Below are 26635 nucleotides of genomic sequence, written 5' to 3'. Positions count from 1 at the left end.
AAAAAGCGATTTTAACAACATTTGAGTGACTGCCCTGATAGGCCCTGAAGGAACGCAAAGATTTGTCTCTGTCATCCATCCATGGTCTCTGTCATTTATCCATTCATACAGAAGGTATTTATGGAGATACCAGAGTGCCCACTATGCCCTAGGTACTGTGTTTTTGAATTGGCAGTTGAAAATATGGCAGTCACTCTCTTCAGGAAGTTTACTAACTGAAGAGACTTGTGAGAAGCAGCAGGACTTTTCCTGGGAGCAGTGGATGGGCTTCAGGGGAATCTTTGAACCCTTTTAAATTACATGTAATACTTTTTGTGTGTAAGCCCATTTTAGGGGGAAGAAAGTTCATAGCTCTTAGTTTCTCAAGGGGTTTGGGTCCCAAAAGCCTTAGAACTTACATACTAGTGGGAAGATAAGGAGTTTAGAAGCTATACAGTCATTAATTTCTATCCTAGCCCTGCTGTGATTCTGAGCAGATTATCTAGAGAAGTTGGGGCTGTAATACATACCTGGAAAGAACAAGATAATATATGTAAAGTTTCTAACGTAGTACATAGAAGGTAGTTGAAGGAATCTGAGATGACATATTGCTCCAATGGAAGTATATTCGGAATTTAAACTGGAGAGACAGGAGAGCCTAAATCTGCCTGAATAGATCATGGACAATTTCCACAAAGATGCTACATTTGAGCTGGTTTTTGAAGGAAGAGTTTGTCGGGTGAACTAGGTGAATAAAAGGCAACAACACTTTCACAGACTTGGAGATAAACAGAGATAGAACTGTGAGTTTTAGATGGGAAGAACAGGGTCAGTGTGTCTAAAATAAGCAAATCTAATGTACCCAAATATAGGATTTCCAAAGGAATATCAGCTTAAATGCTATTTTGAAATTGGCCTGTGTTTCTGAGTGTTTTGATGAGGAGTGTTTTGATGTTCCATTATTATGGCATAGTTGTTTGCTCTTACAGTAGGACCTTTTAAAAATTGAGTCCTTGTCACATGGTAAATGTTCTTAAATCTAGTAATTTTACTTTATTTCAGGTATATAAAGTTGTACTCTCTCTGTTTACACAGTTCTTAAATGACTAGATTAGTGTTTTTCGTTGGCATCTATCAGATATGTTAAAAGTGCCCTGTGGAAAGAAATTACATTTAAAAAGCCTTCAGGACTAAGGCAGCTTTTTTATAATGGTGGGTCTCTTGCTTAGTTTGGATTCCTCAGCGAATTGAGCTTTCCGTAAGATGACTCTGAAGAGGTGTTGAGACTATGCATCTGTGACCAGAACCAACGTGAGAAAGGAAAAGAGTTCTAGGTCACATGCTACAAAACCATGAAGAATAGCTTTTCTAGACACCTTCTTCCCCATTGTGTATGTTGGTTTTACTCCCGAAGTCATAAACTCTTTAGTGTTATAAGGAACATAAAAACTGTTTAGAAATTAAGGAGCTTATTACAGGTCTTGCCGTAGAAAGGTGGCAGAACTGGGTTAGACCCAAGTTAGGAAAGCAGATGCTTTTTCTGTGATATGATGCTGCTTAGGCCAACATTCTCAGTCTTACGGAAGAAGTCAATAAAGCCCCGCCCCCTGCCCCCCAAAGTAGAGCATAAATATCCTCAAAATTACCAAAAAAGTTTTCTGTCAGTATAGATTTTTGGTTGCAGTCTACTCTCAAAGTAGCTTAAGTGAAGAAAGAATTTATTGAAATGGAATACTGTCCTTGAGTAGGTTGAAGCATCAGAACCAAGAAATAGAGAGCCTGGGTGACTCCTCTCTCCATGCCAGCCGCTGTGTCTTTCTATGGTTTTCTAGTTTCCATGTCTCTGGGGCTGCTTGGATACTTCTCTTTGCTTCTCTGTACACCTGCTTTACTCTTCTCTTACCTCTCTCTGCATTTTGACTTTCACTGTTTTGGCCTGCATGTGCTGAATAAAGGCATCCCTTATGGTAATCTAACCTGTCTCATTCACTTTTATCTCAGATTATGGGAAGAGCTCAGAATGACTAGAATTGCTACATCTTGTTTTCAATTTCCTGAAGAAAATAACCAACTTGCCAGCGAGATGGGTGTTGTGTAAGGTGGTGAGCTTATTCACATGTGTATGGAAGGAAGGAACTTTTTTTAGAGAAAGGAAGGGATGGCTTGATAACTAGGCAGGCAGCCCAAAGAGTGTCTAGTAGAAAATCCCTGAAGCAAAATTGAAAAAAAAAATTACTATTTTAAGGTTTCAGCTCCATATGAACTCCACCCACCTTCGTTCAGAGAAGGAAAAAGAAGCACAAAGAGTCCTTGTGACTTGAGAGAACCATTTGTTGGCTCTGGCAGAGCATTATTTCACATTTACAGTTAGACATTAAACATCAGGCAAAATTTTAAGGTTTCTGTGTAGCAAACTAAAATTAAGATTATCTATAAGCTGCTTATTTATGGTACCTAATATTTAAATTATAATTTTCCAACATTAAAATATGGAACCTTCTTGCAAGGAAATCCTGTTTTAAAGTTTGGGGTTTTGTTTTTTTGTTTTTGTGTGTGTTTTTTTGTTTTGTGTTTTAAGAGATAGGGTCCTGCTTTATCGCACAGGCTGGTGTGCAGTGGTGTAATCATAGCTCACTGCAGCCCTGACTTCCTGGACTCAAGTGATCCACTCGCCTCCCTCCTGAGTCGCTAGGACTACAGGCATAGGCCACCATGCCCTGCTAATTTTTTTACTTTTTTGTAGAGATGAGGTCTTACTATGTTGCCTCGGCTGGTCTCAGACTCCTGGCCTAAAGTGATCCTTCCATCTTGGCTCCCAAAGTGCTGGGATTGTAGGTGTGAGCCACTGCGCCTGGCCCTAAAGATCATTTTTATCAAAGTAGTCACTATGATTTACTCCGTGATCATATGTCAGAAATATATCACTATCTGAAAAACTTAACATATTTTATTCACAGTAGATTTTGCATTATTAAAATTAACCTAACTATAGTTCTTTTAGTTCATGAATCATCTAAAATTTATGTGTTACTATATTCATTGTGTTTACCTATCTATTAGCGTGCCTGTCTTTGCGCCTGTGTCTGCCTGCCTGCCTTTGTGCCTCCCTTTGAAATTCTATTTGCCTAGTCACCTTTCTCTACCTACTCTGTCAGTTGGTTGTCTGTGCCCAAGATTTATTAATGTGTGTTAATAATGGATAGCAGAAATAGATTGGAAGGTACTTTGTAGTTTAGAAATGTCCTGTAACTTACACCTAGTTGTTTGTAATTCATCTAATATAGTAAATAGATTCTACAAGGGGACTTCAAAAAGCTCATGGAAAAATGGAATTAAGTAAATAAATGTTATTTATAAATAAATTTGTAAATAGATTAAAATTAAAAATATAAAGTTTATTTCTCAACATAAACTCCATCACTTTTATAAGTGATGATACACCAGCCATTTTGTTTATCCCTAATAACTGAGGGTCCTAGAAATGTAACCATTTCAAAGCAGTTTTTTTTACATTATTAACTGAAGAGTAATGAGTGCCCTTTAAAGATTTTTTTGAGATTGGGAAACAAAAAGAAGGCAGAAGGAGCCAAATCAGGACTGTAAGGTGGATGCGTAATGGTTTCCCATCTGAACTCTCACAAAATTGCCCTTGTTTGATGAGAGGGATGAGCAAGAGGCATTTTTGTGGGTAGAAAAGGACTCTGTGGTGACACTTTCTCAGATGTTTTTCTGCTAAAGCTTTGGCTGATTTTTTCGAAACACTCTCATAATGAGCAGATGTTATCTTTCCTTGGTCCTCCAGAAAATTAACATGCATAATGCCTTGAGCATCCCCAGAAACTGTTGCCATGAGCTTTGCTCTTGACTGGTCCACTTTTGCCTTAACTGGACCACTGCCACCTCTTGGTAGTCATTGCTTTGATTGAGTTTGTCTTCAGGATCATACTGGTAAAGCTATGTTTCATTTCCTGTTACAATCCTTTTAAGAAATGCTTCAGGATCTTGATCTCACTTATTTATTTATTTATTATTTTTCATTTTGTTTTTGAGACGGAGTCTCGCTTTGTCACCCAGGCTGGAGTGCAGTGGCACGATCTCTGCTCACTGCAGTCTCCACGTCCCTGGTTCAAGCGATTCTCCAGCCTCAGCCTCCCAAGTAGCTGGGATTACAGGTGTGCACCACCACACCCGGCTAATTTTTGTATTTTTAGTAGAGACGGAGTTTCGCCATGTTGTCCAGGCTGGTCTTGCACCCCTGACCTCAGGTGATCCACTTGCCTCGGCCTCCCAAAGTGCTGAGATTACAGGCGTGTTTAAAATTTCCATTGAAAGCTCTGCTCTTGTCTGTAGCTATCTGGGTGCTATGGTTTTGGCATCAGTTGAGTGGAAAGTTTGTTCAGCTTTAATTTTTCAGTCAGAATTGTGTAAGCTGAACAGCTTAAGATGTCTGTGGTGTTGGCTATTGTTTATCCTGTTAATTGCAGGTTCTCTTCAGTTAGGGCACGTGACAAGATGAATTTTTTCTCAAAAATCAGTGTGGATGGTCTGCTGCTACAGGTTTCATCTTCAGCATCACCTTGTTCTTTCTTTAAAAGAGGCATCCATTTGTAAACTGCTGATATTTGGGGCATTGTCCCCATGAACTTTGCTTCACCATTCTTCCATCCAAGCTTTACCATAAATTTGATGTTTTGTTCTTGCTTCAGTTTTTTAGCAGAATTCATGTTGCTCTGATAGGGGTTCTTTTCAAACTGATAACTTACAGTTCTTAGTGCTTCAAATGAGATCCTGTTCATCAGACATGTTATAAGAAGTTAGTATGAGTTTATTTTGGTGCAAAAAACATTGAAATCCATGCATAGTTTTTTTCATGGTACATATTTTCCATGAACTTTTTGAAGACCCCTTGTATGAATGCCAAGGAGAAACGCAGGGTGGGTGGATATCAGTAATAGGATTTTGCAACTGAAATAATTACCATGTTCATATATTTACCTCCACACCCATTCACTGACATTATTAGATGAAGCACAAAAGTAAAAAGTCTAGTTTTAAAAATTACTTTATAATTTAGATAGAAGATTATTAAAATTTATTTTTAAGAAACAGTTTGTCTCTGTTGCCCAAGCTTGAGTGCAGTGGCACAATCACAGCTCATTGTAGCCTCAAACTCCTGGGCTCAACGGATCCACCTGCTTTAGCCTCCTAAGTAGATAGGACCACAGGCATGAGCCAGTGCTCCCTGGTAGATTACTTTTAAACTATTTTTTTTTCCCAAAAATGCAACTTAAAGTACAGGATGAATATTTAACCAGTACATTTAATTTCTTGTCGTTGCTTTATTATATGCTGTTTTTGTATTGTTTACAAGGTCTCAGCATCATATGTATATTTTCAAATATGTTCTAAAATGACCTCATTGTTTATTTCTCTAGTTGTTAAAGAAGGTATAGAGGTTTTATTATTTTTTAAATAGGGTGTAGGTTGGATTAGATCTATGAATTATTATTTTGCCTTTAAAACAGGTTATAGATAAGAGAGGGAAAGGTAATTTGGTGATACTACTGGGCAGGAGTCTTAATTATTTAAAGAGGGTGTAAACGAAGGAATGTACAAAAGTAAAAATAGGCAAGGAAGAAAAGACCTGATGGAAGTAACATATCTTTGTCATATGTTTGATTTTAGGAATTTGAGTGTCTAGGATTATAGTGGACAGTCCAATTATATGGGTTACAACAGTTATATATGTATTAGACCTGGCCATTACTTACTGTGTAATGTTGAGTACATGATTTGAACCGCTCTCAGTCTTAGCTTCTTTAAAACAGAAGTAGTTTGTAATGTTTTAATTAGTAAGAATAAAGGACACAGTGTCAGATGTTGTTCTAAATAAATGATAGGAAGGAAGCATTATTAGGGCATTAAGTGAGAAGTTAAATAAATGGGAAGGGAAAAAGGCAACACCTTGCTCTTTTTCTCTTTTGGACCTTTTTGGTGACAGACAAAAAGAATGTGTATAGTATATTTAATTATCTGAAAATAGAGAGTTGAGCATCCCTAATCTGAAGTTTAAAATGCCCCTACGTCCAAAATTTTTTGAGTGCCATTATGGTCTGAGAGCAGACATTGTGTAGGATTGCTGTTTTAAATTTGTTGAGATGTATTTTATTGCCCAGAATTTGGTCTGTCTTGGTGAATATTTCATGTAAACTTGAGAAGAATGTGTATTCTGTGGTTGTTGTCTTATGTAGTCTGTAGACGTGCATTATATATCCAGTTGATTGATGGTGCTGTTAAGTTCAACTGTGTCCTTATTCATTTCCTGCTGGCTTCATCTGCCCATTTCTGATAGAGGAGTACGGAAGTCTTCAACTATAATAGTGGATTCGGATATTTCTCCTTGCAGTTCTTTCAGTTTTGCCTTACATTTTTATGCACAGTTGTTAGATCCATACAGATTAAGGATTATAATGTCTTCTTGGAGAATTGACCCCTTTATCATGATGTAAAGCCACCCTATCCCTGGTAACTTTACTTGCCATGAAATTCGCTTTATCTGAAATTAATAACTAGTCTCACTTCATTTTTGTGTTAGCTGATATATTTTTTTCCATCCATTTGCTTTTAATCTATGTGTGTTTGTATATTTAAAGTGGATCTCTTGTAGACAACATATACTTAGGTCTTGGTTTTTAATCCACTCTGACAATCTTTTAATTGGTACATTTAGACCAATGACGTTCAGAGTGATTACTGATAGCATCGGATTAATGTCTACCATATTTGCTACTATTTTCTGTTGCCCTTGTTCTTTGTTCTATTTTTTTTTTGTCTTCTACTCTTCTTCTGCCTTTTGCAGTTTTAATTCAGAATATCATATGACTGTCCTTTCTTAGCATGTCAGTTTTACTTCTTTTTGTTGTTGTTGTTCTTTTCAAAAGAGACAAGGTGTCACTTAGTTGCTTGGGCTGGAGTGCAGTGGCATGTCATAGCTCACTGTAACCTCAAACTTCCGGGCTCACGTGATGCTCCTGCCTCAGCCTCCTGAGTAGCTAGGACTACCAAGTGTGTGCCACCAACCCTCAAGCAATGTTTTTTATTTTTTATGGAGGGCAGGTCTTACCATGTTGCCCAAGCTGTCAAGCTCCTGGCCTCAAGCAGTCCTCCTGCCTTGGCTTCCCAAAGTATTGGGATTATCGGCATGAGCCACTGTGCCCAGCTGGGTGTTTTTATTTTTTTAAATGGTTGCTCTGGCGTTCACAGTGTACGTTTCCAGCAAATCCAAGTCCACTTTCAGATAACACTGTACCACTTTATGGATGGTGAGATTACTTTATAATGACAAAATAACCCTAATTCTATCCCTTGTATCATTGCCGGCATTATCTCACTTACAAATAAATATAGACACACAAGCATACGTATTTTGAATAAACGGTCATCAGATCAATTAATAAGAAAAATAAAAGTTTTAATTTTACTTTCATTTATTCTTTCTCTGATTTCTTCTTACTTTCTTTATGTAGATATGAATTCCAGACTAGCACAATTTTTCTTCTCTCTAAAAAATTTATTTTAATATTTCTCACAAGGTAGGTCTGTGGCAACAAATTCCCACCCACCTCAGCCTCCCAAAACATTAGGACTACAGGCATGAACCACGTTGCCCAGCCTTAATTTTTGTTTGTTGAGAAAGTTTTTATTTCTCTTTGGTTTTCGAAGGATAATTTTGCAGGGTTCAGGATTCTAAGTTGGTGGGGTTTTTTCTTCTTAATAAGATACTTTGTCACTGTCTTCTTGCTTGCCTAGTTTCTGAAACACAGTCAGATGTAATTCTTATTATACTTGCTTCCCTGTAGGTAAGATGATTTTTTTTTCCTCTGGCTTTTTAAACGACTTTGTGTTTATCTTTGATTTTTTGTAGTTTGAAAATGATATGCCTACATACAGTTTTTCTGGCGTTTATTCTGATCAGTGTTCTCTGAGCTGCTTGGATCTGTGGTTTGGTTTCTGGCATTAATTTGGGGAAGTTTTCAATCATTATTTCAAATATTTCTTCTGTTCTCTTCTTCTCTTTCTGTTATTACCCTTATGCATATTTACATCTTTTGTAGTTGTCCCCACAGTTTTTGCATATTCTGTTCTGTTGTTTCAGTTTTTTTTCTAGTCTTTTTAGTCTGCTTTTTAGTTTTGGAAGGAAGCTTTTATTGAGATATCCCAGAGATTCTTTCCTCAGCCATGTCCAGTCTACTAATAAGCCCACCAACGACATTCTTTATTTTTGTTACAGTTTTTAAAAAAATCTCTAGTGTTTCTTTTTGGTTATTTCTTTGAATTTCTATCTCTTTGCTTATATTGATTGCCCATCTATTCTTACATACTATCTACTTTATCCATTAGAGTTCTTAGGATATTAATCATAGGGTGTTTTTTTTTGTTTGTTTGTTTCTTTGTTTGTTTGAGACAGGGTTTTGCTTTGTCTCCCAGACTGGAGTGCAGAGATACAATCATAGCTAACTGCAACTTCCGCCTCCTGGGCTCAAGCAGTCCTCCCACCTCAGCCCTCCCCAGTAGCTGGGACCACAGGCATGTGTCAACATGCCTGGCTAATTTTTCGTATTTTTTTGTAGATACGGGGTTTTGTCATGTTGCCCAGGCTGGTCTCGAACTTCTGGGCTGGAGACCTGCCTACCTCTGCCTCCCAAAGTGCTGGGATTACAGGCATGAGCCACCCAGAGCCAAGGTCTCAGTCTTTTAGAAAGCTTGTTTATAGATTTTGAACTATATCCTGTTTCCCAGCACCTCACCCCTAGGATGGCTTGAATGACCTACAGTTGGGTATTTTCCTTACCTGATGTAAATAAGGCTCTGCTAAAACCCCAGCAGGTTAGAGATGAGGTTTCACCATGTTAGCCAGGATGGTCTCGATCTCCTGACCTCGTGATCCACCCACCTCAGCCTCCCAAAGTGCTGGGATTACAGGCTTGAGCCACCGCGCCCGGCCAGGTTTCTTATGGAGGTTTGCTGTGTGAGTGTTTCTGCTCTGATTACTTGTGATTCTCTGTATTCACCTTCTGTCTCTCCAGTTTGGGGGCAGCTGTTTGACCTGTGACTTCTCCTAAGGATCTGAGAAAAGTTGTTGGTTTTTCAGTTTGTTTAGCTTTTTACTTGTTCTTAAGATTGAGTGACAGATTTTTTTTTTACATATTTTTTTACATTTATCATTTAAGTGTACAGTTATGTGGCATTAGGTATATTCACACTGTGCAATTAGGAATCTTAAAAGGGAAAAGTCACATACTGTTAAAAGGGTCATACAAGGCTTTATAGAAAGGATTTTTAAGATGAGCTTCTATATATCAATTAAAAGAACATTTCAGTAGAAACATGAGAATATGGTATGATAATTACCAGAAGAAAAATGCGATTAAGTGCTGAACACAGGAAAAAAATCATCAACCTCGCCAATAATCAGAAAAATTGAAGTTAATCATTGTTAACTGTTGGGGGAGTAGCTACCAAATTTGATGAAAACTCAAAAATTGATGATAATTCAGAAATTGAGAGTAGCAACTGGGTGTGGTGGTTCATACCTGTAATTCTAGCAGTTTGGGAGGCTGAGGCAGGCAGATCACCTGAGCTCAGGAGTTTGAGACCAGCCTGGCCAACATGATGAAAGCCCATCTCTACGAAAAATATAATAATTAGCTGGGCCTGGTGGTGGGCGTCTGTAATCCCAGCTACTCAGGAGGCTGGGGCAGGAGAATCACTTGAACCTATGAGGTAGAGGTTGCAGTCAGCCGAGATCATGTCACTGCACTCCAGCCTGGGCAACAGAGCAAGACTCCCATTTCAAAAAAAAAAGAAAGAAAGAAATTGAGAATAGCAAATATTGGTAAGGATATAGAAAACTCGTGTTTCTAGGTCCATTAAGGGGAGGGTAAGCTAGTGAAGCCTATTTTGGAAGGCAGTTTGGCCACTTCTAGTAGAATTGATAAATGTATGTACTCTTTGACCCAGCATGTCAAGTTTAGGGATCTTTCCGTAAAAATACTTGCATATGTGCATAAAATAGTATGTCCAGGTATGCAACAATTTTTGTGAAACAACCTAAAATAGCTTTAGTAAGGAGACGTTACATAACTAGTTACCTAAAAGGAAATAGATGTGGAGGGGAGAAAGTTTTGCTTTTTCATTTTATACCTGTATGCAGAAAAGAGTGACATAGCAGGCCTAAGACTACTATCCTTAGAAAGGCCTGCTTATGATGTTATCCCTTGGCTGGTGTCTGGGAACTTAGACTTTTGGGAGAATTTCCATTATCCCCTGATAAGAGTGGTTCACTGTGCCCAAATTGTACAAACAATGTGGTTTATGGGTTGGGCCCAGTGCCTCAATCGTGTTGTCTCAGCCCTTTGGGAGGCTGAGGCAGGAGGATTCCTTGAGGCCAGCCTGGGCCACATAGTAAGACCTCCTCTCTACAAAATATGTTTTAAAATTACCCAGATGTCATGGTGTGCACCTGAGTAGTCTTAGCTACTGGGGAAGCTGAGGCAGGAAGATAACTTGAGTCCATTAGTTTGAAGTTGCAGTGAGCCATGATCATGCCACTGCACTCCAGCATGGGTGGCAGAACAAGACTCTGTCTCTGAAAAACAAAAACAAAAGATAATATGGTTTATGTTGAACATATATTTTTTTCTGGGAGTCTGGAATTTTGGTATATTGTTAGGCAGAGTGCCTGTGTAACCAGCCTCCAATAAAAGCCATAGGCACTTTATTTCTAATGCACTTCCCTTGTGGACAACGTTTCACACGTGTTGTCACAACTTATTTCTGCAGGAATTAAGAAGGTCCTGTGTAATTTCATTAGAAGAGGATTTTTGAAAGCATGTGCCTAGTTTCTTCTGGACTTTGCCTCTTGTGCCTTTCTCTTCGCTGCTTTCACTTTGTATCCTTTAGCTGTAATAAATGATAGCTCTGAGTATGGTGATATGTTGGATCACTTGATATGTTGAGTTTTTTTTACATGTGTATATTATCTGACCCCTTTATTGTGCCCATTTTCCCTTGATGGTGAAAGATTGACAGCTTTCCTTGGTAACATTGTAGGTGATATAATAAAGAAGTGAATCAAAAAGTAAGAGTCTTTAGGTATGTTATTTAGGATGAGGAGATACTACTTTAGGTAAATTATTTTAAATTACACTTCAGTTTTTCATTACCTTCATGTCAATAGGATGGTAAACAACAGATGTTAAATCTCAAATAGGATTTTAAGTTTATATATTTTATAAATTATATTACATAAACTTAATGACCTGAATGTGAAAATGGGGTGCCAATTCACTGTGTGATGTTCTGAATGGGTTATCAATGCCTATTATGTCTAGCAGACTTGCCCTGCTTTATTGAATGTGTATTTGGAAGACACTAGGCTCTGTGGAGGAAGAAAAAGAAATAGATTATTGTCTGTGAGGCAGTGAATTATAATCTTGGGTGGTGGCAGCATTGGTAGTGATGGGATAAAACATGTAAACATGATAGATACAAAAGGCAGGAATGATAAGTACTATGTGACTAGTACATGTTTTTGGAATATATGCCTCATTAGAGCAGGGATTTTGTCCTGTTCACCTCTGTATCACTAGCACCTAAAACAGTCCCTGGGCATAGGATAGGTTAGGTGAAGTTAATGTGAAGCCAGCCGTCATCATAAAAGTGATAATTGAGTCTGAAGAGGAAGCTCTTTTTAGTATAAATATCTGAATCCAGTGTGTCAGCAAACTTAAAAATATTTTTTGGGAATATCATAACAGTTAATTCATGAATAGGTCAGAGCTGTCCAATGTTATATGAATATTGTGTGACCTGGTAATCTGAGATACTTTAACGGCGCTTGCCTGCAGCTAGCTGTTCTTTTTGGTACTGGATAGGACCTTTAATTCTGTACAAACAGCTATAGAGGGTTTCTTTCCATTTAAAATTTTTTTTTTAATTGTGGTAAAATACGTGTAACATAAAACCTATCATCTAAGCCATTTTTTAAGTGTACAGTTAAATAGTGTTGAGTACATTCACATTGTTGTATAACCAATCTCTAGAACTCTTCTCATCTTGGAAAGCTAAAACTCTGTTCCCATTAAACCACCCTCTTTATTCCAAATTCATTCTCCTCCTTCTTCCAACCCCTAGCACCATTCTATTACACTTTCTGTCTGTATGGATTTGACAATTCTAGGTGCCTCATATAATTAGGATTATAAAATACTGTCTTTTTGTGACCGGTGTATTCAGTTAGCATCATGTCCCCAAGGTTCATCCATGTTGTAGTATGCGTCAAAATCTCCCTTTCTAAAGGGTTGAATAATACTGCATTGTATGTATATACTACATTTTGTTTATCCATTTGCCCATTGCATGACACTTAGAGTTGCTTCCACCTTTTGGCTATTGTGAATGCTGCTGCTATGAACATGGTTGTACAAATATCTGTTCGAGATCGTGCTTTCTGTTCTTTGGGGTATATACTCAAAAGTGGAATTGCTGAATCATATGACAATTCTACTTTTCCTTTTTGAGGAACCACCATACTGTTTCCTATAGTAACTGCACCATTTTACATTTCGCAGCAGAGCACAAGGGTTCCAGTTTCTCCATATCCTTGCCAGTACCTGTTATTCTGTGTTTTCTTTTTTCTTTTTTCTTTTTTTTTTTTTTTTTTTTTTTTTTTGAGACGGAGTCTTGCTCTGTCGCCCAGGCTGGAGTGCAGTGGCGGGATCTCGGCTCACTGCAAGCTCCGCCTCCTGGGTTCACGCCATTCTCCTGCCTCAGCCTCCCGAGTAGCTGGGACTACAGGCGCCCGCTACCTCGCCCGGCTAGTTTTTTTGTATTTTTTAAGTAGAGACGGGGTTTCACCGTGTTAGCCAGGATGGTCTCGATCTCCTGACCTTGTGATCCGCCCATCTCGGCCTCCCAAAGTGCTGGGATTACAGACTTGAGCCACCGCGCCCGGCCTTTTTTTCTTTTTTCTAAATAGAGATGAAGTTTTGCTGTGTTGCCCAGACTAGTCTTGAACTCAAGTGGCAGAAATGATCCTCCTGCCTTGGCCTCCCAAAGTGCTTGGGTTATAGGTGTGAGCCACTGTGCCCAGCCTACTTTGGTTTTTTGATAGTAGCCATCACAATGATTCGAGTGGATTGCTAAGTCATATAGGAATGTAAAATTGTGTCTGTTGAATTATCTATATGAAATACTTCATAGGAACTGAAGCTATTAAGATTTTGATGCGTGTTGGAGATTATTGGTGACTTGCTAAAAGTAATTTTAGTAGGGTAATAAAGGAAAAAAATGAAATTTTCAGAGGGTTCAGGAGTTAGTGGTTCACCAGGAAGTGTAGTTTCTCTTTAGAAAGTCTGGTCAGCTGACCACAGCATTGTGGCAGTCTCTGGCCTTGCAAAAAATAACTTTTTTCCATATGCTGGTAAATAAGTATTGAGCTCTCTTAAACTACACAAGTGACTCTTTTCCTGTACTATATTTGTTTTTGCAGAGAGAAGTGTGAATTCTGAACCTCTGTTACTAATTTGGGAGTCTTTGTTTTATTTTTGTAATTGGAGGTAAAAAGAATTGATGTAATTGTGGCTTAATATATTAACACTGGAACTTAATGTCTCAATTTTACTGTATTTTTATTTTATTCATTTATTTATTTATTTATTTATTTATTTATTTATTTATTTATTGAGACAGAGTCTCACTCTGTTGCCCAGGCTGGAGTGCAGTGGTGCAATCTCGGCTCACTGCAACCTCTGCCTCCTGGGTTCAAGCGATTCTCCTGCCTCAGCCTCCTGAGTAGCTGGGATTACAGGTGCACGTCACCACACCCAGCTAATTTTGTTTTTAGTAGAGACGGGGTTTCACCACCTTGGCCAAGCTGGTCTTAAACTCCTGACCTCAGGTGATCAGCCCACCTTGGCCCCAAAGTGCTGGGATTACAGGCGTGAGCCACTGCACCCGGCCTATTGTATGTTTTTATTATATATTATGAGATAACGAGATTAGTGATGGATTCTTTTGTAATACTTTGGGTGTCTGGGTTTGGCAGAGTATGCCCCTATGAAGACTAAGTGGGACTGTAGTGATTGTGTTTTCTTAAATCAGAGTCAGGATGCATAACCAGATAAAGGAAGACATAGTCGGGAGTCATACTTTTAATATCTAGATTTTGGAGTTTTAGGCTAATTTACTGTAGGGACAAAGTATTTGAAATTGGGATTGGCGGAACATCAGTGGAACCAGCGATTGCTAAGTTAAATATATAGAGGGACATTAGATAACAGATGATGAGGAAATGGGTAAAAGAAAGTGAGGACCTTGTGAGTTAAAACAAAAATAATCAAACCTGGAACACTTTCCATTTATTGTATTGGATATCTTCATTTCAATAAAATTAATGTATGTGACAAAATTTTAATTTTACTATCCTCCTAGTTCAAGTGGGATTCTACTTTTATTTCCATAAAAATATGCTTTCAGGATAGGGAAAGGGTAAACTTGCATTATAAGTTTGTATTTTCTCACCAAGGGACAGGAGAGAAGAAAAAAAATCATTTGCTTATTGTCTAGGCTATGCAAAAGAAAAAGAACAGCCTTGTTTTTTTATTACATTTTTTTCATTTAGTGTATGATTTGCCATATTTATTATTTTAAAACATAAAGTCTGTAGTACAAGGTTTTATTTAAAAACATTCTCAAAATTAAGGACTATTGCTACACACATTCAGGGAAGATTATCTAGCTATATTGGAGAGATCTCCTTTGCTAGTAGTTGATGGAACCTAGGAATTGAACCCCAGCTTCTCTGACTTAAAGCTGCCCTACTGTGAAGTAGAAATGAAGTGTAAGCAATATATTCTTAAGTATACTGGTCAATTTTGATTTACATAGAAGACCTAAACAGTTTATTTACTCTCTACTATTTGTTATGGGGTTATGCTGATAGTAGCTAGTACTAAAAGAAGAAGATATGGTCTAAATCAGGGAATTCATGTTCTATCAGAGATGGCATATGTGCATATCTAAATAATTGCTGTACACTGGGATATGTTCTAGATAAGAGGTGTATATAAAGTAGCTAGAGATGAGGTGTATATAAAGTAGATAGAGAGATGGTGGGCCTATATGCCAGTACTACTATCAGGAAAAATTTCATGAAGATGATTTCTGTATTGGGCTAGTAGAAAGCAGGGAGTTTGCTTGGCAGACAATTGGGGAATAAGTAAAGCATAGATTTTGACATGAGCAAAGCACAGAATCATTTTATTACCCCAAGACTCATAAGACTGGCCCTGTTTACTTCAAAGTTACTTTATTATCAATCCTGAGTTAGCTTCAAATGAGGAGGCATAGCCATGCATTTCTGAAAAAAAAAAATGGGAGAGAATTAGTCTGTTATACAGCAGTGGGTGAACAGTGAGCAAAGATAGGAAGATGAATTTTGATAGGCAGAGGTGCATATTTTGCAACTAAAGGTAGACATTGCAGTTGTGTAGTTGAAAGACCCTTTGGTTATTTTAGCTGCTTATAACCATTATTGTTAGTGATGTGTGTTTTTTCTTTTTTTTGAGGTAGAGCTCTGTTGCCCATGCTGGAGTGCCGTGGTGCGATCTCGACTCACTGCAACCTCAGCCTCCTGAGTAGCTGGGACTACGGGCACACGCCACCAGGCTCGGCTAATTTTTGTATTTTTTAGTAGAGATTGGGTTTCACCATGTTGGCCAGGCTGGTCTTGAGCTTCTGACTTCAAGTGATCTGCCCACCTCGGCCTCCTAAAGTGCTGGGATTACAGGCGTGAGCTACTGTGCCTGGCCCATATGCATATTTTTATATAAGTGTGTTTGTAAAGTTAGAGAGAGAACAGTGATAATACAGTGTTACTTTGAGACAGTGTAGTGTTACTTTGGCTGAAGTTATACTCTGATTTTACTGTATGCTGCTATTAATTTGTATTTGGGGTTTTAAGAAATTTTGATTGGGTTATCATGCACCTTGTAGGGTAAAATTAATACTATTAAGATGGTGTGTTTTTTCTGACTGAGGACAGTTAAAATTTTTAAATATAAAGCCAGATGAATTTATTTATTTAACAGTGGTTATTGAATGCAAACTATGTCCCAAACCTGCCACCTGTTAAAATTCAGATGAATTCTCCAGTAACTGCCTCAGAAATTTTCTGGAGCAATTAGGTAAAAGGAGTATGATTTTATGGGTTAGGTAGCCTTAATGTTTTGCCACAATATAACTCTTAAGCTTAAAGTAATTTCCGTTTTTATTTACTATACAAGGTATAGTTTTAATATTTGTATATTCTTATGTGCGTATTTACTAAAAGTTGTGTCTTATGAAACTCATACTATGTTTTGTTGTTGTTGTTGTTTTTGTTTTTGAGATGGAGTCTCATTCTGTCACCAGGCTGGAGTGCAGTGGCGTGATCTCGGCCCACTGCAACCTCAGCCTCCCGAGTAACTTGGATTACAGGAACATGCCACCATGCCCAGCTAATTTTTGCATTTTTAGTAGAGATGGCGTTTCACCATGTTGGCCAGGATGGTCTCGAACTCCTGATCTCGTGATCTACCAGCCTTTGCCTCCCAAAGTTCTGGGATTACAGGCATGAGCCACCGCACCCAGCTGAAACTCTACTGTGTTTGGGGCAGTGGTGTGTGGTCTAATAACAGAGCATGAGAGATCTTCAACTTTGATATTTAATTTCTATATATCACATCTTATTCCAAAAGGAATTTTAGTTAGCTTAATTTCCATTTTAGTGCTGTTTCTTTTTGTGTTAATTTATTGTTTTCTTAATTGTCCTGATTTAAAATCCAGCCAACAAATTAATTTAACACTTGTCTGTCTAAATGTATTTTCACTTCAAAGACTGTTCAGTGAATATGAAGAGAATAGCTATATTTTGCTAACAAGATTTGCTGATGGGGAGAAGAGCAAGATAAAAGAACAAATCAAGGATGAATGTTAGATTTTTGGCTTGAACTACTGTTGAGTGGTTTTTGAGCTATTTGAGTATTTGGTGCTATTTGAGCATGTTTGTGATGCCCATTGCACATCCAGTGGACAGGCCAATAGACAGCTCTTTGACTCTGGAGAGATTTAACAAACTTCAAACATTCTCAGGAGCTTAGATGAACAATGAATTCTTCCACCCTTTTAAGAACTTGAATCTTGACACACAAATGGATATCTTAAAATCACATTGCATGTGATTTTGGAGGCTTTTGAGAATCCATTTATCGATTTAGGATTAGGGGAATACAAATTCAGTGTTTTAAGAAATAAAATAAAAACTGTTTAAAGCAAAGTGAATATTAAACTTGAATTTTGTTTGCATCAACAATTCTAAATATTAAAAATGTTTCTCTGACGTGTCTGAGAAGGCTCAATAAATAATTCTTCAATTTGTAATGAGAGTTTTGCTTTGCATTAGCTATTGGTCTATAAAGTCCAATAAGGTAGTCTAATCTCTGCCTTCAGTTTTATAGATTAGTGGACAAGACGGACAAGTACTGAAATACTTATGAAATACTTTTAAGTGACAATAGAACAATGTAGTATGGACTCATTGCAGAGGGCTGAGGAGCAGTAAAAGAGGGAAGGTTCAAGAAAGCCTTCATAAAGGAAGTAACACTTTAACCAGAGCCCTGCTCACCAGTAAGAGCAAAAATTGTGCAACCTTGATGTTTAAGAAGTGGAGGGTTACTGCTAGTAGTAGTGGTGGTGAGTAATTCTATATGACTGAAGCATCAAACTCTAATAAGAGCATTATAAAAAGAGGCTAGAACATTGGACAGGCAGCATTCAACATATCTTATAATTAAACATTTGGTAGTTTATGTTAGAGGTGATAGACACATAGGAGAGTTTTTAAATGTGGGACTCAAATGGTCAGACTTGACTTATTAGAACAGTAATAAAGGAGTGCAGTTATTTTTGGAATTCATTTATGTGACTTTTTAAAGACCTCTGGGGTAGGCTGTTACAGTGGCTTGTGGCTGTAATCCTAGCATTTTGGAAGGCTAAAGTGGGCAGATTGCTTTGGTCCAGGAGTTCGAGACCAGGCTGGACAACATGGCGAAACCCTGTCTCTACAAAAAATACAAACAATTAACCAGGCATGGTGGTGCATGCCTGTAGTTCCAGCTTCTCGCTGAGGGACACTGAGGTGGAACAATCACCTGAGCCCAGGAGTTTAAGGCTGCAGTGAGCTGTGATTGCACCACTGCATTCCAGCCTGGGCAACAGAGTGAGACCCTATCTCAATAAAGATCTTTAGAGTAGACTTAATTGCAAATGTCTTTCTTAAAGGATTTGTTTGCTTAGCTTTTTTTAAAAAAAGTCACACATGATAAAGGGTGTGGTGGGTACTTATAACTTAATACAGATATCATTTAGCTATATTTTTGCCCAGTTAATACAGTAAATGATTAAAAATTATTTCTTGCTTTAGGATTATATGAAATAATTATATTACATAATAAATTAATTATTAGTGTTTAGTGCTATTCTCATACAGTCTATGAATAAGGTTTCTTAGTATATCATGTTTCTCAATAATACCTAATTTTTTTCTGTTTCTTTCCTAGTAATGGCTTCGTCAGAGACAATGTAATAGTGGTCAGGAAATTAAAATGAAATTATATGTGTAGATACTTTCTGTTTCATAGAGTTTAAATGAACTTTTGTGCTACTTCTATTCAAGAACTATTTAGACATTAATGTTGATGTGTTTAAAAAAAAAAAAACAGGCCGGGCGCGGTGGCTCGCGCCTGTAATCCCAGCACTTTGAGAGGCTGAGGCGGGCGGGTGCTTTTAGTCCCAGCTTCTAGGGAGTCTGAGGTAGGAGAATGGCGTGAACCTGGGAGGAGGCAGAGCTTGCAGTGAGCGGAGATCGCGCCACGGCACTCCAGCCTGGGCGACAGAGAGAGACTCCGTCTCAAAAAAAAAAAAAAACCTGCTCTAGGTCAAATCAGATCTTAATCTGGCAGTAATTTTGTACCTGCAGAGTTTATAGTTTAACAGGGTAAATAAGAAGTATTCTCTTTATGTATTTATCATAAGAGTAAGAAATGTAAGTGTTCTGAGAGTACATATTAAGGTAAAAGAATTCAGAGGGGAAGATTATGTCTGGATGAAGGGCATCAGAAACTCTGTAGGAGCTAGAGTTTAAAATTAAAAGATAAGTAAGATTTGGAGGTGTGCAAGTGGGGAGACCACCAAGAAGCAAAGAAAAAGCATACACAAAGACACAGAAAGATGATTATCATGAGATTTTTTTTTAAGTTGAATCTTAGCAACTTTTAAAAAGGCAGATTATCAGGCAATTACCACGTCAGACCTACTGAATCAGAAACTTTAGGGGTGAGGCCTAGCAATGTGGTCCTCCAGGTGATTCTGAAGCACACTCAAATTTGACAAACTGCTTTGCAATTTCAGGCAGATAAATTGACTGGAATACGCAACTCTTTCTGATCTTTGATCTAGGAAAGGTTTTAAAGAAATAAATTTGAAGTAACAACATTTAAATAGTTTCAGTAATTAGTTCAATAATAACAGTTAACATTTATTGAGCCATTTTATGTACCAGACCTTTTGCTGAGTGAAGGTTATTATCTCTGTTTTATAGATGAGATACAGAGAGGTTAAATATGTTAATTGTCACAGAGCTAAGAAAATACCAGATCCAGAATTTTAATTTATGTAGCTTAGTATAAAGCTGACATTTTTTGGTGGGAAATAAGTTCCAACTTGAAGATACCTTTTTAAAGTGCAAAACAAAGTTTTTACTTGTTTTACGGACCACTTTTGTATTTCTGATGGGCATGAAAATTGCAAAGAATACTACTTTTGTAGATTTTTGTTTTAATAGAGCATTCTCCATTTTAAACTTTAATATAGAAAGCATTTTAAGAAATGGTGTGCTAGGCTTTAAGAAAACTGGACAAATGAAAATCCAAACTTAGGTAAGTTTTTGGACACAGAAGTTCTCAAGGTTCATTGTCTGAGAAATGTAAAGTCATTTCACATAAAAGCTTTGTTTTGCACATTTCTCAAAAACATAATTTGTCATGTAAAAGAAGAAAAGTTTGGAGTGGGCCGGGCGTGGTGGCTCACACTTGTATTCCCCAGCACTTTGGGACGTTGAGGCAGGAGGATTGCTGGAGCCCAGGAGTTTGAGACCAGCCTCCGCAACATACATGGGGAGACCCCACCCTACAAAAAAAAAAATAATAATTAGCTGGGCGTGGTGACATGATCCTGTGGTTCCAGCTACTTTGGAGGCTGAGGCAGGAGGATCATTTGAACATGGGAGTTTGAAGCTGTGGTGAGCCATGATCATGCCACTGCATTTCAGTTTAGACAACAGAGTGAGACCCCATCTGTGAATGAGTGAATGAATGAATGAATGAATGAATGAAAAAGAAAAGCTTAGAGTGATAGTACCAGGCATTCCTGAGGCACATTCACATTTTATAATTAAACTCAACCACTCTTTGTACTTATATTTTTTCTCACCGACATTGACCTAAGATATATTCCTTTTCCCTCTGTGTTTCTGCAACTATTTAAGTTGATATCCTTCTCTAAGTCAGATTCAAATATAATATTTTGAAATGCACTGATACTATAAATATCTAAAAATACATCTTTTCAGATACTTAATCTTTGAGCAGAGAAAATACAAAAGTTTTAATTAAATATGCAAGATGTGTATATAAGTAACCATGAGGATCTTTGTTAATATGGAATAACGACATCATAAACAATCTTTTCTACTTTCCTTTTTTATTTACGTTCAATTTTTTGAACAGGCAATACAGTCATACAGTCCAAAAGCTATGAAAAGACATATAGTAATGTCCCATTCCCATCTGTTTCCCTTAGGTACCCATTTCCCTTCCTCATAGACACATCCTTTGTTAATAGTTTTTCTTCCAGAGATGATACATGCATATGTACAAGCAAATACAAATATGTTTTTATTTCTTTTTAACACCAATAGTAGTATTATTACATATATAAATACTACACTGTATATATAATATAATGTACACTATTATGTTTCCTGCTTTTTACATTTATACTCAATATGTATTTTTCAGATATTGTCATCTCACTATATATTATAAAAAGCTAACTCATTTGTTTTTCAGCTCTCTCATATTTGATGGTATGAATAAAACATTTAGCCAGTCTTTTATTAAGAGGTTTCTTTGATCGTTTGTAGTTTTTTTGCTATTACTAGCAGTGCTGCAGTGGTTGGGCGTGTGGCTCACACCTGTAATCTCAGCACTTTGGAAGACTGAGGCGAGTGAATCACCTAAGGTCAGGAGTTCAAGACCAGCCTGGACAATATAGTGAAACCCTGTCTCTACTAAAAATACAAAAATTAGCTGGGCCTGGTGGCACACATCTGTAATTCCAGCTACTCAGGAGGCTGAGGCAGAAGAATCGCTTGAACCCGGGAAGCAGAGGTTACAGTGAGCTGAGATCGCACCACTGCACTCCAGCCTGGGCAACAGAGCAAGATCCTATCTCAAAACAAACAAACAAACAAAAAAAGTGCTGTGGCATGTAACTTTGAAGATAAATCATTTCATGTGTGTCCCATTTTTATCTGGAAGACAAAGTTGTAGAAGTACAGTTCTTGGATTGAGGGGTATATTTGTAATTACCAAATTATCCTCCTTAGGGGTTGGTTGGGCTAATATGTTATTTTCCACCAACATTGTATTGAAGTTCTGATTTCCCGTGCTCTCATCAATAACCAATTTACGTGGTTTTTTTTTGTTGTTTTTTTTGTTTTTTAAGTTTTTATAGAGACAGGGTCTTGCATTGTCAAGCAGGCTGGTCTTGAACTCCTGGCTTCAAGCAGTCCTCCCACTTTGGCCTCCCAAAGTGCTAGGATTACAAGTGTGAGCCACCATGCTCAGCCCACACTTACTTTTGAATACAGTTTTTCCTCTGACACACGTATATATTTGGAGAACTCCATTACCACAGGAAATCACAAGAAAGAGCATCATAAATGTGGGGAATTTTACTTTGACGTTGTGCCAGTGCAGAGTAAGATTCTAGTAAATCTTCATCATAAAGAAAAAAATGTATACCTGTTGTAGGTCTCTAGTATTGTGATGATAAAATTTAGTAGTTTTTCAAAGAAAAAGAAAAGGTTTATAGACAGTTTTAGTTCCTTAAATATCAGCATCACAAGTAGCAAAAATAAAGTAATGAGAAAGTTAAATTTTACCAGACTTATTTTTCATTTTATTTGTATTTAATAATTTGTTGAATGGTAAAACCAGAATGCTTTCAATATGTCTTGAGGCCTGAAAGAAAGTTCCTTTGAAATTAAATTTCAGCAATGTAGTTGTGTAGAATTTAAACAATTCACAATACTGACTTTCAGTGCTTCTGAAAGCAGGAAGTGTATTACTGACACACAGAAATATTCCAGTCCGAAGAACATCCCTACTGCCATATGTGGTAAGAATTTGTCACTAACCCACAAACTACTTCTGTAATGCAGTGAATAAGCAGAATTGGTCTTTGTTGGACATTTCCAATTCAATATGAAAGAACTTTGTTTTGCAATGTCTTGTACGTAATTATTAGCTTATGCCTTGGGAGAAAGCCTGGCACATCATGGGTGTGTGCTCATGGTTTATTGAGAGAAGAAATAAAGAAACTTGTACGTAATTCTTTTAGGCATGATTTTAGAACTTGGTTATTGTGACCCTTAGTTAAAACACTGAAATTTCTCAAATATGTTAAAGACTGAGTTAAATATTCTGACTCAGCTTATTAATTATATCTTTACATTATATTACTTTTATTCTGTTTTCTCTCTTTGCTGCTCATGTGAAATAAATATGAATCTTATGTTTCCACTTATGCTATAAAAGAAATTATCCTTGGGGTTAATTATTAAGGGATGGGAAAATTAAGAGCTCAGAGACAGGAAAATGAGTTGTGAGGAATTGGGGTCACCAGATTTCATTAAAAATTTTAAAATATCACTGTTTCTCTAAACTTTAATTTTTATTTTTTGTATTTTAAGCGGTTAAGAAGATTGTCTACCAAATATAGAACAGAAAAGATATATCCCACAGCCACTGGAGAAAAAGAAGAAAATGTTAAAAAGAACAGATACAAGGACATACTGCCATGTAAGTTTCAAATGCTCTTGACAAAATACATAGAAATGCTAATTAGCCTTTTGTAACCTAACTAGTTTTATTCTTCCTGAGTTTCACTGTTAAGGAAGTAGTAATTAACCTGTCTTTCAAAGTACACGAAAAAGATACAATTCTTAATTTTGCTTTTTGTTTTTCCTTCTGATCCTAATTTTTGTTTAATTTTTTTCCTTTAAGTATCTTAGTTGCTGTAATTCTAAATTACTTTTAAATACTGTAAATTCAAGTGAAAATATCTTTTGTGAACTCTCTGTTCAAAGACGTTATTTCATTAAAATAATAAAGACAACTGAATACATTTTATAAAATGCTAACAATATTGATTTTTCATAGATCTATTCACAAGAACCCTAATTGATTAATTATGCATGAGAAAATGAAGCCTAGGATGACTCAAACATCTGTGTGTTTACTATTCTCAGCAATCTGAGTATGTGTCTCTAAGTATATGTCTTAGATTGATTGCATTACATTCTAATATGTTATTTATTTGTTTATTTATTTATTTATTTATTTAGAGGTGGGGGTTCTCACTGTGTTCCCCAGGCTGGTCTCAAACTCCTGAGCTCATGTGATCCTCCCACCTCAGCCTCCCAAAGTGTTGCGATTACAGGTGTGAGCCACTGCGCCCTGTCTGTATTCTTAAATAGCATAGTTTTCTGGCAAAATAACTTTAACTCTGAAAGTATACTTAAAGTGTGCCATCACTTTATCCAATAAAAGCTATACGTCACACTTGCTATCTTTTAAAGCTGCCAGTCGTCTTTCTTCTCAAGTAGTTTGAAATATCTACATTCCATTATGTCATTTCCTCAATTCTCATTCGGTCTTAAAGGTTTTTCTCTCTAAAGTGTTCTTAAAGTTCTTGGTGACTTTTTTTCTTTTTTTTTTGGTGACAGAGTCTTGCTCTGTATCCCAGGCTGGAGTGTGGTGGTGGGATCTCGGCTCACTGCAACCTCCACCTCCCAGGTTCAAGCGATACTTGTGCCTCAGCCTCCTGAGAGCTGGGACAGCTCTAATACAGGTGCCTGCCACCACACCCAGCTAATTTTTTGTATTTTAGTAGAGACAGGGTTTCCCCATGTTGCCCAGGGTCCAGTGGCTTTTTAATTGCCAGATTTGTTTATTCTAACAGGAAGGATATTGATTATTCGAGAATGTTGAACTATTTTGATGCCATCGATCAATCCCTATTTTTGAAATTTTCTTCTTCCATGATAACTCTTTTAAAACACCTCTTCCCTCTCATCTCTTTCCCTCTTTTCTCCACTGACTTCTTTGCCTCAATTTAATCCTTCATTCTTGTGTTGTTCTATATTATTATCAGCTGTGGAATGTGTGGATAGCCTGTGTTGGCAGAATTAACAAGTGGCAACATCGCATGATGGTAAAGCGTTCTGATTCTGGAATTTGAAATCCTGACTCCACCACTTGCTAGCTATATGACCTTGGACTGATCCTCTCTGTGCCTTGGTTTTGCCATCCTTAAAATGGAGATTATAATAGTACTTTTTAGGATTATCTGCACAATAGACAGGTTAATATTAAATGCTTAAAAGTGTACTTAGTGGCTGGGCATGGTGGCTCATGCCTATAATCCCAGCACTTTGGGAGGCCAAGATGGCTGGATCACGAGGTCAGGAGTTCGAGACCAGCCTGACCAACATGGTAAAACCCCATCTCCACTAAAAATACAAAAATTAGCCAGATGTGGTGGAGCATGCCTGTAATTCCAGCTACTCAGGAGGCTGAGGCAGGAGAATTGCTTGAACCCAGGAGGCGGAGGTTGCTGTGAGTTGAGATTGCACCGTTGCATTCCAGCCTGGGCAACAGAGTGAGACTCCATCTCAAAAAAAAAAAAAAAAAAGGGTACCTAGCACGTAGTAACCAGTCATTAAGCTTTTGCAAAATACAGTCCACTTTTCTTACCCGTTGTCTTAGTCTGTTCAGGCTGCTGTTAGAGAAATACCATGAACAGGGTCGCTTATTAATAACAGACATTTGTATCTTAAAGTTCTAGAGACTGGGAAGTCTAAGATGAAGGCACCAGCAAATTTGCTGTCTGGTGAAGGGTCACTCTAGTTCATACATGGTGCCTTCTCACTGCACCTCACATGGTGGAAGGGGCAAACAAGCTCCCTTGGGCCTCTTTATTTAGTAAAGGCTGGTAATCCCATTCACAAGGTATGACCTAATCGTCTCCTAAAGGCCCTACCACTTAGTACTATTGCATTGGAATTTATGTTTTAATTTATGAATTTGGGACGGACACAAATATTCAGACCATAGCACCAGTCTGCCTCAGAATAGGGGATGACATGGCTTTCTGGATACTTTGTATTAAGCAAGATAATCTTAAGGTGATCCCAGATTGCTCTGGAATTATTAACGCACACATTCAGTCCACTTTCTTTTTCTGTCATCTAGCTGTAGGTTTCTGTTTGCATATGCTGTTTCTTTTTTTGTTTTGTTTTTGTTTTTGAAACGGTGTCTTGCTATGTTGCCCAAGCTGGAGTGCAGTGGTGCAATCTCCGCTCACTACAACCTCTGCCTCGCAGGTTGAAGCTATTTTCCTGCCTCAGCCTCCCGAGTAGCTGGGATTACAGGCACCCGCCAGCACACCCGGATAATTTTTGTATTTTTAATAGAGGCAGGATTTCACCGTGTTGGCCAGGCTGGTCTCCGACTCCTAACGTCAAGTCATCCGCCTCCCTCGGCATTTACTCATTTTACAAAAAACTCTGAGGGTGTACTCTATGCTGGGAATGCAACAAAAAACAGACTGGCAAAATCCCTGCCCTTGTAGAGCTTATATGTTTGTCAAGGCGGTGGACAATACAAATTAACATATGTGGTCTGACATGTGATGGTAATTAGTGTTATTGAGAATATAGTTGGAATGAGGGGTAGGGAGAAAGCAGAGAATAGAAGGGGAAGTTTACAGTTTGACTAGGAGTAGTGGGAAAGGTTAGTGGTGTACTGTTAAACTGGTCCTCTGAAAAATGAAAGTTCTGATTTGTATGGTTTGCTGATTTCTGTGATAAATGGATTATTTACCATAATCATCACAGCAAAACTCTGAGGTAAATACTGTTATGTGCCATTTTGCAAACAGGAAACAGACAAAGAGGTTAAAAAGCTTGTCTCACAGTTAAATAGTGTGGGGCAAGAATTTAAACCCAGGTAGTTTTAAAGCCTTCACTAGGGTGATTTTGCCCCTCAAGGGACACTTAACAATGTCTGGAGAGATTTGGTTGTCACAACTGGGGAATGGAAGTGGACAGGCTGCTAATGGCATCTAACAGGTAGAGGCTAGGAATACTACTACACATTCTGCAATGCACAGGATGCAGCCCCCTTCCCCAAACAAAGACTTCTCTAAGCCA

The 26635-nt window shown here is 37.7% G+C and overlaps 1 protein-coding gene across 2 annotated transcripts in view; it reads left to right on the top strand.

The window, feature by feature from the left end:
• The window catches only part of PTPN12 (protein tyrosine phosphatase non-receptor type 12), a 104376-nt gene that overhangs the window by 9847 nt on the left and 67894 nt on the right, over positions 1-26635 (top strand). The window contains exons 1-2 of one of the 2 annotated variants that reach the window (XM_007982396.3): positions 22516-22539; positions 23114-23222. Coding sequence is in view for 1 of the 2 variants with exons in the window: in XM_007982393.3 (XP_007980584.1) it covers positions 23114-23222 (109 nt within the window). In the remaining variant the exon portion in view is untranslated. Of the gene's footprint in view, positions 1-22515; positions 22540-23113; positions 23223-26635 lie in introns of those variants that run through there. The other variant, XM_007982393.3, reaches the window with a different exon arrangement.

The sequence above is a fragment of the Chlorocebus sabaeus genome, chromosome 21 (assembly GCF_047675955.1).
Source record: "Chlorocebus sabaeus isolate Y175 chromosome 21, mChlSab1.0.hap1, whole genome shotgun sequence".
In the NCBI taxonomy this organism is placed as follows: Eukaryota; Metazoa; Chordata; class Mammalia; order Primates; family Cercopithecidae; genus Chlorocebus; species Chlorocebus sabaeus.
This window is presented reverse-complemented; position numbering and strand designations above follow the sequence as displayed.